General features: G+C 38.9%; 1 protein-coding gene across 1 annotated transcript; it reads right to left on the bottom strand.

Moving 5' to 3' along the window:
• Nucleotides 1–1,032: 1,032 nt before the first annotated feature.
• On the bottom strand, nucleotides 1,033–15,590 carry LOC100890644 (solute carrier family 43 member 3). The gene is made up of 10 exons (XM_003730890.3): nucleotides 15,478–15,590; nucleotides 8,676–8,920; nucleotides 7,267–7,448; nucleotides 6,560–6,683; nucleotides 5,345–5,437; nucleotides 4,421–4,958; nucleotides 3,530–3,643; nucleotides 2,265–2,460; nucleotides 1,605–1,728; nucleotides 1,033–1,187 (listed from the first exon to the last, which is right to left on the bottom strand). Exons 2-10 carry the CDS (start codon nucleotides 8,856–8,858, stop codon nucleotides 1,083–1,085), a joined length of 1,659 nt encoding a protein of 552 aa, XP_003730938.2. The 5' UTR covers nucleotides 8,859–8,920; nucleotides 15,478–15,590; the 3' UTR covers nucleotides 1,033–1,082.
• Between the last annotated feature and the right edge of the window lie 512 nt (nucleotides 15,591–16,102).

Below are 16,102 nucleotides of genomic sequence, written 5' to 3'. Positions count from 1 at the left end.
AATTATTCATAATAGGTTAATTAATTAATTTGTAACGAGGCACTTCACAAAGATTTATGCATTAACTTTTATAATATTGCGAAAATGGCCTATTTATACCACTCATCGTCGGCTGCGATAGTTGATAATACGTAAATCTTACGACTCTCTTACGAGCAGTTGACGAAGCCTCACGACGTTATTTCAAAATGTTGACGGTACATACCAAATGTTGAATCATGACATTAGTCACCAAAAGAAGAGAACAACAAATTCTGAATAATTGTGAAACCCTCTTTGTTTTTAAACAAACTTTTTAAAAAAGATAGAAAAAAGGGGGAAAGACATGTTTAAGACCTTTCGAACGACAAAACTGTTTCGAAAAGACTCATTGATTAGGATGTAAATCACCTTTTAATATAATGTTCCGAATTATTTTGTTTGAATAGACAAGTAAACCACTCTGTAAAGTTATATTCTATGCATAATGCCGTGACAAAGCCAATTTTCCACATTTTGTTTCTTTTTAACCTGAACATTTATATCATCGTGATATTTATGTACTGAGAGGGATAAACGACTATTATACTGCCCAAATATTCATTCGTCACTAAAAATTGTAATTTGGGAATAAAGGCACCATACTTGAACGTAGAATGGGGCCAAATTATATGAAAGGAAATCTATAGTTTAAAAAACAACTGCACCACTAAATATATTCAATATAAGTGTTTAAGAAAGATATTATTAAAATGAATAATTATGAATAAGTATACTTCGAAATACTTTTAAGACACCCAAACTTACTTTAAAACCACATACATGGACATATCTGTGCATTTTATAGCTCAGTCTGTGTTTCTTAGCGACAAAGCGAGTTTCTAGCCGGGGGGGGGGGCACTTTGCGAATTAAGAAGGCAATAGATTAGTAGGACGGTGCGGTATATTTTGCTCCCCTTTCTCTATTCTTTCTCTCTCTCTCTCTCCCTCTCTCTCTCTCTCTCTCTCCCTCTCTATCCCACCCTTTTCGCTATTCGACTGGGGGGGGGGGGGGACGTGCCCCCATAACTCCAAACTTCGTGACTGATGTTGATGACAGCTCACTACTTGTTGTTGTTGTCCGTTGAAGTTTTCCGTTTACTGAGAACGTAGAGGGCAGCAGGTAAGGTGAACGTGAATACATCACCAATTATGAATGCAATGGTAACCTGCATGGGATGGTAATATTAGGAATTGTATTAAAAAAATATCAGGTCGTAAATCATTTTCAGTATGTTAATGTGAAATTATTGGAATAAAAAGATAATATATGCGATATAAAATAAATTTCTTATATCATGTACTTCTGGTAGCATGACAACTGGCAAAGACATGGGGCCCGTTTCACAAAGCCTTTTTTCAATGACAAATAACAAAAATCAGTGACAACTCCGCTGATAACCAATCAGAAGCAAGGATTTCAGTAGATTATAACAAAAACTGTCATTTGTCACTGATGACGAGTTTTGTGAAACGCTGTGTGATGAGACATGCGTGTGCCCTCTAGTTCCTTCGACACTGGTAACAATTGCAACTTTAAGTCGTTAGCAGTCTCACTGGGTTAAATAATAACCATTTTTGTTTACCCAGAAAGGGTCATCATCGAGATATCTCCGGAGAAGGATGAAGATTGGGTACTGAAGAAACGTGAATAATCCACTGATGGTTCGAAGGGCACCGTATACACTTGTGAAATACTTCATAGGAAATCTGCGACGTCAAAAAAGGATAAAAAGAAAGAGAATTTGATTCACAGTGTTTAATAGGGGCTTGTTCCATGGGTCAATGGGTTCGAGTTCCGGCGCGAATCTACTTGTTCTTTGACACTTGTTTAACACTTTGCAAGATATTAACCGACATTTGCCACGTTCTCTCCACAAATGTGTTAAATAGGTATACTGGTAGGAGGGGATTACTATGAGCACCGTCGGTAACCTAGCAGGGCCAGGAACCTTGAGCACTTTGCGTGTTGGGTATGTGTACTATAAAAATCATCCTATAATTAAAAGTTGCTATTTTTATTATTATTATGTTTTAAGATACTTTCTGAACAAAGCCTTTATACGTGACACTCTATGCTCCTACCATCTATTACAGCGTCACGTCATGTCCGATACGACACTTAACGCATATTTTGATGACCGTTTGTTTGTGGCCACTTCCACAGATTCATCCTTTAAAAGGCTATACCATGTCAACATGATACTTCTAGGAAATATGCAATAATCGATCAGATCACGACTTACACCACCGCTACAACCGCCGACCCGACTCCGAAGAGTAGAGACTTCATTACGAGAATGAAGATGAAAGTCAGATACTGGAGTCGAAGGTTTGGAATCAGAAGACAGATGGAGTAGCCAATTGAAGCTACAGTGGTTATGGCCAGAGGAAGACAGCTATCTCGCATCTCGGCGTACGGGCCTCTATCCTTTGGTTTCTCTGCGAAATGTCATAGAAAATTGAGCATTAGTCATGAAGTGGTTTTTATTCGTGTTCTATTTCTGTAACAAGAATTTATGAAAACGTAGGTTGAGTTAACGCCCTTCTGGCTTCCAACACATTAGTATTTAGAAGGTACATCATTAACGGATAAAGTGCAAAGATTTACTAATAGTTTAATATAACTAATGCTAAAAGATTTTTTTTTTTAATTGCGCATTAAACAGAAATACTGAAAATGATCTTCTATATCGATGGTCTCATATACTAATATGCAAGTAAAACACCAATTTCGGACACTCACCCACACACGACACTAAAATTCACGCACACCCACATACCCACACACAACACACACACACGCGCGCACACAAACGCCACAAGCACTCACACACATCAGACGGCCGGCACCCACATCTTTTCGCATTTTCCTCTAATCACACTAATTAACAGCCACACTAATACAACCTCACATCTTTATTTATTTATTAATTTATATATTTTATTGACTGGTTTACCTATCTACCTTTTTATCTATTACTGGTTTATTGCAATGAGCGAATGGCGGCCAATGATTCGCTGAACTGTTCACAATTTACATGATGAGGATACATTCAATATAACTACATGTACAATGCCAGATACGATAATATAAAAATAAGACGGTCAAAATATGAATTAAGACAGCCAAAATAGTTAATGAAGAGTAAGAACACAAATCATGGAAACAAATCATCAGAGTAATGGAATGTATATGAAAAAAGATCATCAGTCTAAGTTGATGTGATGGGAAGTCAAAAAAGGATCGAGAAAAGGGGCATAAAAAGGCAATATCAGGCGAGTTCAAAGGCGCAATGAACATTAACATATGATTTCTTCCATGGGACCAATCAAAAATAAATATTAATGACATCCACGATTCACAAAGCTTATCACCACCACTATGTCAGGTAAACCTAAATGCACACACACCCTCTTTGCTCGTTGTGCTCACCTACACATAGTGAACTGACTGTACTATCACTTTGAAGTGCATAATTTGACGTTGGATGGTACACTATATACTTACTGGATTTCGAACACGACATCGAGATGCTATTCCTATCCATGAGAAGACCACCAAGAGGACCAACGATGATGGTGAAGAACTGTGTGATAGCGAAGACGTTTGTGTACCAGCTCACTGGATAATACAAAGAAATGATAAACTAATAACCCCAAACGAGAACGGTGATTATAATGACGACGAATATGGCTATTAAAGGTGATCCCACAGTCGGCCCGGGCCTTCATTTTGTCACAAAAAGTTTGGGCTTGGGTTGCAAGTTTTGTATTTCCATTGGGTTTGATGTTAGATTTAGCGTTAGAGTTGTAATTGGGATTAGGTAAATAGAGTTTTGTTCAGGGTTGGTGTGAGAAATTAGATAAGCATTGATAAACAAATGCGACAAATGAGTGCTCTTCTATCATATATATTCTGTATTAAAACAAGGACGAAAGCAGGGACTATCACGTGTACTTTTTCTACTACTATTACTACTACTTCTAATTCTACTGCCAATATTTCTACCTACGTTACCTGCTCCGGTAATTGTACTTAATACATTGATATATAATTCCCACTTCCTGATCCAAAGTGTTCCAAATGAAGAATGAAATAACAAAATCATTGTTTTCAACCAGGATGCAGCTTGAAATGTAAAGGTAACACTAGCAGGAGCGGATCTGATACATTGGACCCAGTTGCAATTTATCACTGAGAAGCAAGCAAGCAAGCAAGAAAAAAGATCTCTGATTTAGGGGGACTAAATTTGGAGGGAAGGGGGGGGGGGGACCTATAACAGGTTCATATTTTCTTTGCTGAGCATAAGGTATGGCACATTAAGGTTTGAAATGGGGCACTGGCCACTCTGTGCCACCTTAATTCGCCATTGACCGTAACCATACTTGATATGCCTACCGAGATCCTCATCACCGTTGGACAGTCTTGTCAAGAAGAAGTTTAGGGTTCCAAAGGTAAAGAGAACGTCCATCTCCAGAAATGCCTGCCAGAGAAGTATTAGCCAAAACGGCATCGACAGGAGGCACGACCCGAGGCTTTCATACTCCTTCTTCTTTCTTTCCTCAGCCTCGGAGATGCCACCGTCGACCGTCTCACTTTTTGTATCCATTGCAATTGACAGGCTCATTCTCCGACCTTCATAAGTACTACTTTTCCTGCGTGTCGAACCCACGCTAGTCCGCCTGGAGTACTCATTGACACCCACCACCTCGCTAAATGGATCCTCTGCGTACCCTTGGTTGTCGTATGCGCAATCTTCTGTCGCCTCTGTAGGGGTCCTGGGGGTGCAACAGGTGATAAGTCTGTACCCTTCTGGAAGAGGCCAGGGAATATACTTGGTAGGAAGGACGAGGAAGGTGTTGATGTTGAGAAAGACAACGGAACCGGCCAAGATGAAGAAGAGAAGGTTGATCGAAAACCCGGCATCGTGCACTATCTAGACAGTAAAGGTGATTTAATCTTTGGTTATAGACTATGACCGAAGGATAAGTTTTTTAACAGCGATAACGACGTCAACGACAACAACAACAATAACAGCAAGTATAATGATCACATTGTTGATGATATTAATAATTATAATAATTATGCCACAACCAATGATAATAATAATAATAATAATAATAATAATAATAGTGTGGTCTTATATATATATATATATGACAATTAAGTCTTAGTTCAATGTAATCAATAAACAATTCTGACGTTAATTATGTGGGTTCTTTGGTAACTGATGAAATAGAAAAAAATAATGAAATGATTAGAGATCCATGCAAATTAACATAATTTCGGAAAAGTACTTGAATGTTAATAATATAATCCCACCTTGGCAATGAATAACAGAATGACAGATCCACCATACATAGAGTTGATTAATGTTATAATGGTAGACTTCTGCCCTCCGAAAAGATTCCCAATCTGTTTGAAGAAAAATCATCAAATGAAAAGTAATGTCTAAAGGTTCCAAGAGTTTGAAGCCATTTGAAGCAAGATGAGCACGTTATGAAAGACTTTTAAAAATTAATTGTACTTTGTATCTGGTATTAACCAATCAAGGAACGCCAAATGATTGTTCGATTCTTAGTAAAATAACTCATGCCCAAAGTAAAACGTCAAAACAAAAGGGCTCCTAAAGTAAATGACTGCTGCGTCAGGGTTTTACCACAAATGTTTATGTGCGCTCGCATTGTGGTTGTGTTTTAAGATTATTATGCGGCTTACGTGCGCCAGTTCCGGTGAATCCGTATACCTACACTAGGCCATCAAACCCTTTGATACGTCCGTGGTTAGAGATCTAGTGGTTAGAGTCTAGATTGTGTCGGTCTATTTATATTTTTCATTTTTCAATCATGTATGTATTCCTAAATTATGCAGGCGTCACACTGTCCCCAAATTGACACCAGATGGCCATACGAATATGGCATTTTGAATTTCGCACGAAGATGGATCCGAACAACATTACAGTCAATCAACAGCCGAAGCAAGTACGATGCCTGCAGAAGGTCACACGAAGATATGCACTTGTATTAGAGTAGTTTACCCGCAGTCCACGCGAAAGCCACACGATGGCTACACGACGTCGTATTGAGAGTACAATGCGTTCGAACTAGGTCACGAAGGCGTCACGTGACCTCCCGATGGTAAAAACCTTCGGCCGACCGTGGAAAATTCAATTGCTTATCGATGATTTTGGGGACCAGAACAAGCTGACCAGAACACACAGTACATTTCAACTTTATTTCTTACCACATGGAAAACGCTTGAGATATTCAAATTTGGCTGTCTTCGCCGACACCGTGGTCCCATCTCTATGACATCGTACTACGATACGCAGGCATTACATGCATCCCACACAGATCGCACGACTTCCGACAAAATATACCCGTCAAATTGCGGTGCCAACTGGGGTTTGAAATGTGTGGGTGCGTATGTTTGTGCGTGTTTGCTTGCGTGTGTGTGGGCGTGAACGTGCGTTTGGGTGGTAAAGTGTTTGGTAATCAAATGCGAAATTTGGTGATCGTAAGAGATTGGATAACAAACCTGCATAGAAGAAAAGAGCATGATGACTCCTCCAATGGTAAAACAGATGGTTCCGGGAAACACCAGAATAGGGTAAGTTGGAGAACTGAATGCCATTAATACGTAGCCAATGAGCATAAAGATACTATTGGTAAGATTCAAAGGAATAATTAAAAGATAGTTAGTATGAAATAGCTGTAAATAGCTTAAACAATCAATCAATTAAAAAAGCAAACTAAAATAACAAGAAACTTAAAGGAGTGCAAAATGGTAGTTGATGGATTTAGAACGCATCAGTATTAGACTTTTGATTTAATGCAATGGTAATCATTAGAAAATTAACTGTCACTTGTTCGAGATGAATTAAAATGTTGTTAGTATTTCACTTCGTAAAAAGCAAGGAGTATTTTGTCAATGGAAAGCGATATGTGTTTAATAGTACTGTATGGCGGAGGCTCTTGACTCATATAGTTCAACTATTGCTCGACGTTTACAAAGGTGTTTTGCCCATATTTGTCTGTCGATCTCCTTCAAGGTGTATTCAATGGGGACCTGGCAATACAAGGATCGCAGGAAAATGCAATATTACTATACATGTTGCTACCTTTTGGAAAAAATACCAAATTATTTTGACAATGAGCCGACTGTAGGCCTATATTTCTTTCCTAATTAGCAGTTTATGCTTCGAACCCTGACTACACTGTTCAACTGTTGTGTTGGAAACCTACCTCATGACCACGCGGGATAATCGGGTACCAAAGTAATCGAACATGAACCCAACAGGAAACATGCATAAAGCTTGCACAGCCACAGTGACAGAGAAGATGAGTTGTAGACGACTCTCCTGTTCTGGACAAGATTCAACACCGCCTGGCTTGCTGAGATTTTGAGCATCGGTAATAGTGTTGAGCTATTAAAATACATGCAAGATAAATTGAATCAAATTGAATTGAATTTATTCACCTCTTTCATAAAAACATACAAAGGCAAAGAATACAATTAAATATTTCTTGCAAACATAGATAAGCCAATAAAATGGAAAAACACTAAAGGAAATGACAAAGTGGTTGGATCATTAAAAATGTACAGCAACGTATAGGTAGATGATCCTAAAAATTCACACACAAAAAACAAAACGATGAGAGGTGTCGTGGTATTAAAGCAGTTAATTTCACTTGACTTTCAATCAAAGGGGTTGTGGGTTCGAATCCCAGCCCGGTTATAACGTGTTTTGGTAAAATAAAGATCCACATTTGCAACTCTCCACCCAGGTGTGGGCAAACTTAATGGATCACATGACCTTGGTACTTGTATATCTGCAAGGCGCTTAAGTTATGGTCACAACCCCCAAAAGTAGCCTGCTCGGCGGCCGGGCGGTGAGTTTTCAGCCGATTTCGCCCGGGCACGGAGGCGGCGGGCGACCGGCCCCTGCTTGTTTTCAGGGTATCGCTCGGTCGCCGCTAAAAAATCCTCGGCGCCCGGGCGGTAGCCGCCCGGGCACCGTCCTAATCGAGCGTTCGTCGTCGAGCGATTTAGGGTAAAAATCGAAGCCGCTAGGTCAAAGTCTATTCTACCTCGGATCAGGGGATCAAAATAGTCTTTGCTAGCGTGACCTTTGATGCTCTGACGGATTGGGGGAGGGGACACAACTGACCCATGCTCCACATTTGGAACCTAGAGAGATCATGCCTTTAGTTCACAAGTCTAAGAATGTGCTCCATGTGATGACTTTCAGTTTGCTTGTCAGAGACTCTCAATCCTAATAGTTTTCGTGTTTTGGGGGCTTTTTTTTGGGGGGGGGAGGGGGCTTATCAACAATTTCCAGAACATTGTGCCCTCTCTATTTAAAAATCATGGATCCGCCCCAGTTGTATAACCAAATAGTCCGATTCTAGGACGGCAGATACTGGCACTGCTCTGGTAATACAAACTTGAGAAGGAATGAATTCGCACAGTGTCGTAGGAAACATCTTCCAGAGGATATCGAGAAAAATACTTTTATAAAAGGACCATTATATATAAAATAATTTTTCATAATTAATTGACAAGAAGAGTTCAGTTATTGAATGCGCACCCCAAATGGTTACTAAACTATGGGCCCAAAGTGAAATTATTTACACAGGTATGTGCCTCTTACCTGTAAAGAAGATGTCGCATTTGCACTGGTGTCACTGCATAATTCACTGAAATAGCCAAGCTGGATGAAGACAAAGACCAGTGAGGGCCAGCCAAAGATGATGCCACCGTGTATCAGATTCTCAAAACATGCATATAGGAGAGCAAGGAGCCGCTCGATAATTTGGACAGTCTTCATCGTCATGTTGGTTGAATTCGAGCCCGTTTCAGCTAATGCCAGTTGAACAGATAAAGGTAACGAGAGACCTACAAATGAAAACGATAATAGCAAGAAAACAAAGAAACAAACATAAATCAACGCTTAACACATTTGAACTCTCGCGTATATGATATTACTAATTTTGGAAGGCAACAATATCACATTTTGGTCACATGACCTGTAATTATATCATGTGATAAGTTTGTAGTATGTGGATCGAAAAACAATAATGCTACGCTAGGAGAATAACCGAAATCTACTGTTTGAGTAATATGCTCTTGTAGTTATCCTTAGGTAATCGTTACGGAGTAAACTAGTGGGCATTTTCCTTTGCCAATTCAGTGAATTTTTAATATAACATGAAACCCAGGTATATTCAAGTTCACGTAGCAAAAGGAAAACTGTAATCCGGTTATATCTACCGATCCAAAAACAACCAACAATATCATTGCACTGTGTATATTGAATAGAATTATAAAAGGCCTCGCTCAAGTTGTTGATGGAATAGTCGACATAGAGGGCCCCCGATGCACAGTATGTATTCCACCTTCATATTTTCGCTGGATTATCTTGCATAAAGAGAAAAGGGATTGTATTATTTACCGAGGGTTAAAGGATGATCATGTATGACAAGAGATAATACGTCGTTTTGTAAGGTTTTCAATAGACCTTGCCTCGGGCATATTATAATCTCCTTGTGAGAGATCAACGCTATTCAGGTTTTAATAATTGCGGTATGTAAGGTCAACAGTACACCCACCGATCGGAATAACGAAGTTGCGGATATGATGTAAGGCGCACATGATTTTGAAAAAGACATAATAATGGTCTGATATTTTATAAGTCCAGTGACTAATTGTTTAGTAACTTTAAACTTATATTAAAAAAATAACAATCTTCAGAAGAAATGTGCACAAATTCCACTCCATTGCGTGGGCTACTATCATACATTTGAAAGAATAGTGAAAATATGTAATCTTCATAATATTGTATTGCCATTATGCCCACGAATACCCACGAGTGATACCTCCCGGTTTAGAGTCGATTCGGCGGTTAGACTGGTGTATATTTTACTGGGGAAAAGGGAGAACATTGTAGCCCCGTCGGTAATAAAAAGACCAATGGAGACATTTCGCTTCACTTTGAGTACCAAAACAATTGACACAACCATATGATTAGGGTAAGGCTCTTTCCAGAAAAAAAAGGGTACGGGGCGACCCTGGTTAATGAAATTATGGCAGCGAGTCAGCAGCGCTTTGACGTAGAAGCATCGCAGTACAGTCGTGATGTAGTCTTCAATTTCCCAATTTGCTGGATTTAGACGGCGATAATGCTCCGATTCGATATTTTTTCAGATCGGAGTGATCGCCATGGTCAATGTGTGACCTGGCTATTAATTATACCCCCATCAAAGCGCTGCTGACTCGCTGCCACTACGATGACACCTAGACCAATGCCGACCACGTGGTCGTTTCTACTACGTTGTCGCTACTACATTTGTATACAGACCTAGAAACTGAAGAACGATGTCGCTACGCTTGTGCTTACCATATTACGCTTCTAGTACGCTTCTAGTACGCTTCTACTACGATTTGTGGCAATGTCAATAATAATCGGGGGTGTTTAAGTAGTTCTTCAGAATCGACCTAAGATGAACGACCTAAAGCGGCTCGAAATTAACGAGATATTTACACAGACATCTCACCACGATGTTACCACTCTGCTACCACGCTGTTTCTACGATAAAAGCGTTCCCACTACGTTCTTAATAAAACTTTGCCCCGCTTATAACATGTTGGCCACGAACCGGCTACGCATATTTTGTGCTCGTTCAAAATAAGCGTGGGGAGAGCCTGTAGCTTCCCGTCCTATGAGATCCCATCCCGACCAAACCACGGTCATGGAGGTCCTCCCACGTTTGCCCGGCCCACGATTGACCCCTATTGGCCGCGCTCTTTGCCAGTTTTCCATCGCAGTGCTATGTGCTATGTGTGACCGGAGTATCAACGTTTAGTCCGAGGAACAGAGTGTTTTCCCCTGAACCCGAGCCTGCATCGAGAACAGAGGGAAGGGGAGCGCTAGCACAGAACGCGGCGACAATCATTTCTGCACTTATTTACTCAGTGAGGCACCTAACCGTTATTTTCGATTGATACATATTCTTATAATGACATCCTTGAAACGATTGTTTGACGCATTACATTTTTTTACAATATCATCATGGTAGCATATTTTTTGAAGACAGTAACCTTTAAATAGAGAGATAGACAGCTTAAGGAGAATGAACTTAAATTGTCACTATATTTATGACGACACACGGTATTTTGGAATCCTGGTTCCAACTTACACAATGCACAAATAATTGGATCATACATACACCCCAAGCATGACGTACATTTGTATCATTGTGTTTTTTTTCTATCCCACATACCTTAATTGAATTGATTAATCTTGTCATGATGATTCCGGATGAAAATTGCGGAATTATGTTTTTCACTGTTCAAGGTTCACTTAACATGATCCGGATATTTATAAGTGGTGGTTTGGTTTATGTATGAAGGCTTATGTAGGTATGTCGATTTTATACCATTTTTTAAATTATCCCTCATACAATTGTTTTGGTAATTTTAGCACGGTTCAATCTTATAATTTCTTTGCATATTTCCATGATCACCGACGTGCGTTGTTCGAATAATATATACTTATTGAACGAGGCAAAAGTGAGTGAATATCATTAATTCCACTAAAAAAGTTTACCAACAACGTTAAAGATCTACAAAGAGTCATTGAAGTGAAAAATTAGATCATAGACAATATTAAAGCTCTTTTATTAAAACAACAACCATCTTCATGACAAATGCATATTCTCAAAACTCCAAAAACATAATTTTCACGATGGAATGTACTCGATCACGAAGTTTAATGAATTTGTAAATGGATGACATCACCTTTCACAAGTCTTGGAAGTATAGTAATTACACTAAGGTAAATCACACAACAATTACATTAAAATTGGGTTATAAAAAGAATAAAAACAGGGGCCATTTTTTTTTGGGGGGTGGGGATGTTTGGTGGCAAAGTTTCTTTTGTTACTCAAGGGAACGTACCGGTTGCTCTTCCACAGTCATACTGCTTATAAACGCGTAAGAAATGGGTTGGAGCCCGGTGCTGCAGCCTTAGAAGTTACAACTTCAGGCAACTGCTGCCTCATTTTGGGGCAATCGACCCCTCATTTTCGGACAGATCGGTGATCTATGACGACAGTCACTGTTTATGTATAACAATTTTGTGTGTGTATTCACTTCACTAGCCAATACATTTGATAATAGTTTATTTGGGTTAGAGGATGTAGCCCCCATTGGCGTTGCGTGGAGCACTTGAAAGATTGGGAGGGGGCATCGAACTTGGATTGAAAATTAAATGCAAATTTACAAGGCTGCTGATTAGGAGGGGTGGGGTAACAAAGGTGGTCCTGCCAGGTGCCTTCCTTCCTGGTCCCTTCCCCCTCAATATCAAATGTTCCCTTCTTTCTTTTCTAGCTTTAAACAAAAATAATTTTCCACCACACAATGGAGAAGAAGAGGAGGGAGTGGGGTGCCCTTACCCTCGTTTTTTTTCTGTAACTACGCCACTTGTATTTCACTGAAGGAAATGTGCAAATGTCACCCCTGAGCTATAGTGATTTTTCCTCCTGTAAACTGCTAGCTCAACAATAGAAGAAATGACTTTAAATATGATTCATCCTATTTACAAAGTGTCTGAATGCATAGTCATATCGACGAAGGTACGTGCTAAAGTCGCGTTCAAGACTTTAGGCTTGTCAAAACATTCGTATTTCAATTTGATCTATTTACATTGTGAAATTAATGGAAAGATGTTCCTTTGTAAACAGGCAATGACGCGCTAGGCATTGTTGAAAAAATGACATGTTTTCGATGACGGCCGTATCACATTGTAATGTATAAACATTGATGTATAAACTTTTGGTGTAAACGGGGAGGGGGAGGGATGGTAACAGTCGTATTCATAATGTGTTATAGAGGGTTTGGGAGGGGGTTGTAGATAGTGCGTCTGTAATATTATATTTGTGTAATATTTTGTATTTTATTTCTATGTTTGATTATTTCTGGACCTCTAGGAAGAACAGAGCCATTTTAATAATGGCTCTGAATAGAGCTTTCCAGCCGTTTTTTAATTCTTGATTTGTATTGTTTGTAAATTGTATTCTTGTATGTATTGAATTTTTTTTTTATACGGAAAATAAAACCAAACCAAACCAAACCAAACACCTTCTTGGTTTAAGCCACCTCGGAGCTCTTGCACAAATGACTCTCAAATATCGACAGATATTTTAAACATGGAGACGATCCCACTTTTTGCATTTCAAAATAATTACTGCCAACGAGATGGAGGTGCTTCGTGAATAATTCTATTGCCCTCTTGGAAAGGATACTTCCACCTGTGTATCATAGAACGTACCGCTAGTGCTTAAAGGAATAGTAATTACTACATTTCATGAACTCGTGTCCAGCGTTCGTCTAGATGGGTTTTTCACATTTTTGTAAAAATTACCTTTTTCTGTATCTCGGAATTGGCTTAGATTGTCAGAAAGCCTGTTCTAACGCTTTCACTGATTATAGTACATATAGGCCCTAATCCAGTCATATGTGTTGGTTTTATGTACCCTTATTAGTTCATAAATCCATGATACAACCACAGAGTATCGTAATTATCACCACCGGGTTTATTAGACAACCTCTATATCTGACGCGCTTAACTCTTTAAGGAATTTGTTTCCAGTGGGTACCTTACCACCCTTTGAGCCAGGATAGGATAATGTAGATAAATGTCATTGCCAGGGACGGATTTCAGAGTGACTGACAGGGATTCGATCCACGTACCTTGTCGTCTATAGTGTCCATTTCACTTATAAGACCGACACTAGACCATAATCAGATAATCCAACAAAACTACATTACCCCCAATGGAAAAAACAGTCGGTTAAGAGTCGGTGTGGAATCAGTGTGTTGTCGATGTGGAGTTGGTTTGACGGTGTGACTGAGGCATTCGACTGAAATAAACTTCTAAAAACGTAAAAGCAATTTATTGATAAACAAGCCAAAGTCTATATTTTCAGTCCCTTCTCTCGTTATTGTGTGTAACTGTTGTTACTGTCGATTTGTATGATTTTTACGTAGTTTATACTAAGTGCTCATAAAGTGTGAAAATGCGGAAGTATATTTCGTTCCATGGTTATATTAGACATTTCCACTTCACCCCTACTCACACGGGTTTAAATATTGTGGTACCTACTCCGTTATTATGTATGACATATTTTAGATTTTTATGACATTTAGATTTCTGGTTATGGCAAGAATAATATGATTTAATAAAACTGATAAAGGAATATGGTAACATTATCAAGGAAGTATAATTAAAACAAGGTTATAAGTTAATTAAAAATATCAAGTTATACTGAGTGCTCATAAAGTGTGAAAATGCAGTAGTATATTTCGTTCCTTGGTTATATTAGACATTTCCACTTCACCCCCACTCACAAGGTCGTGGGTTCGATCCCCGACACGGCACTATTGTCCCTTGGGAAGACATTAATCTACATTTGCAACTCAGTACCCAAGAGAGAAATGGAGACCCGGTATGATGATGATAGCATTGGTGTTAGTAATTGCCTATGTCCTCACGGTGACCATATGTGGTAGGAATACTCCCCAGGGAGTGGAGATGGTGCACATTGTCCGTCAATCAATCCGATGACCCGTGAAATAATATCTGTAAAGCGCTAGTAGAGATGGTGTTCCGTATCAAGCGCTTTATAAATCTAGATTTTTATTATTTTCATTACCGAGGATGCCAGATGTGAGACAGAAATCAAGAAAAGAATAGCTCTTGCTAAATCTGCATTTTTAAAGTTAGGCAAAATTCTCACAAATCAAACAATGAGTATGAGGACCAGAATAAGAGTATTAAATTGTTACATCTACCCAGTACTTATGTATGGTAGTGAAACATGGACTTTAGCCTCTGATACTAAAAAGCGTTTGGAAAGTTGCGAAATGTGGTTTTTAAGAAGAATGATGAAAATCCCCTGGACTGACAAAGTTAGCAATGAGGAAGTTTTTACACGAGCTGGAGTGCAAAGGAAAATGAAACGTGAGATGTTGATTAGGCAGTTGAAGTTCACGGGTCACATTACACGTAAAGAAGGCCTAGAGAATCTTGCTTTGACAGGGAAAATTGAGGGAAGGAGTAAGGGAAGAAGGAGGATACTTTGGATGGACAGTCTGCAGAAATTGTTGGAAGAGGGAGGAGTGAAAGATCTGTGAGTGGTTCTAAGTAGAGAAGGCTAGAAGCCGAGGGTTGTAGAACAGCATGATCGCCAAAGTCAAACGATATGGCACTTTGAGAGAGAGAGAGACCAAATGAAATGATAAGGCAATGATTTCATAGAAATGAAAGACTTATGTATAGGCCTATACCTGAATGTTTTTGCGTTGAGCAATTGAAGTGAGTTCTTGTGTGTAAGGGAATTTATTATGAATGAATTTACCAAGAGAAATGTGAAACATAATAAAATATGACTTACCAGAATTTTAATGTAAGTATTTTGAAGACTGTGTGATCTTCGGTTGCACAGGTGAGATGACAGTGGTGACTTCCCAATACCGCAAAAGTACTCTCAGAATATACATGTATGTGTGAGCCTAAATGCTTTTGCGTTGAGCAATTGAAGTGAGTTCTTGTGTGTAAGGTAATTTATTATGAATGAATTTACCAGGAGAAATGTGAAACATAATAAAATATGACTTACCAGAATTTTAATGTAAGTATTTTGAAGACTGTGTGATCTTCGGTTGCACAGGTGAGATGTCAATGGTGACTTCCCAATACCGCAAAAGTACTCTCAGAATATACATGTATGTGTGAGCCTAAATGTTTTTGCGTTGAGCAATTGAAGTGAGTTCTTGTGTGTAAGGGAATTTATTATGAATGAATTTACCAAGAGAAATGTGAAACATAATAAAATATGACTTACCAGAATTTTAATGCAAGTATTTTGAAGACTGTGTGATCTTTGGTTGTACAGGTGAGCTGACAGTGGTGACTTCCCAACACAGCAAAAGTACTCTCAGAATATACATGTATGTGTGAGCCTAAATGTTTTTGCGTTGAGCAATTGAAGTGAGTTCTTGTGTGTAAGGTAATTTATT

The sequence above is a fragment of the Strongylocentrotus purpuratus genome, unplaced genomic scaffold, assembly GCF_000002235.5.
Source record: "Strongylocentrotus purpuratus isolate Spur 01 unplaced genomic scaffold, Spur_5.0 spur5_scaffold_2, whole genome shotgun sequence".
Classification (NCBI taxonomy): domain Eukaryota; kingdom Metazoa; phylum Echinodermata; class Echinoidea; order Camarodonta; family Strongylocentrotidae; genus Strongylocentrotus; species Strongylocentrotus purpuratus.
This window is presented reverse-complemented; position numbering and strand designations above follow the sequence as displayed.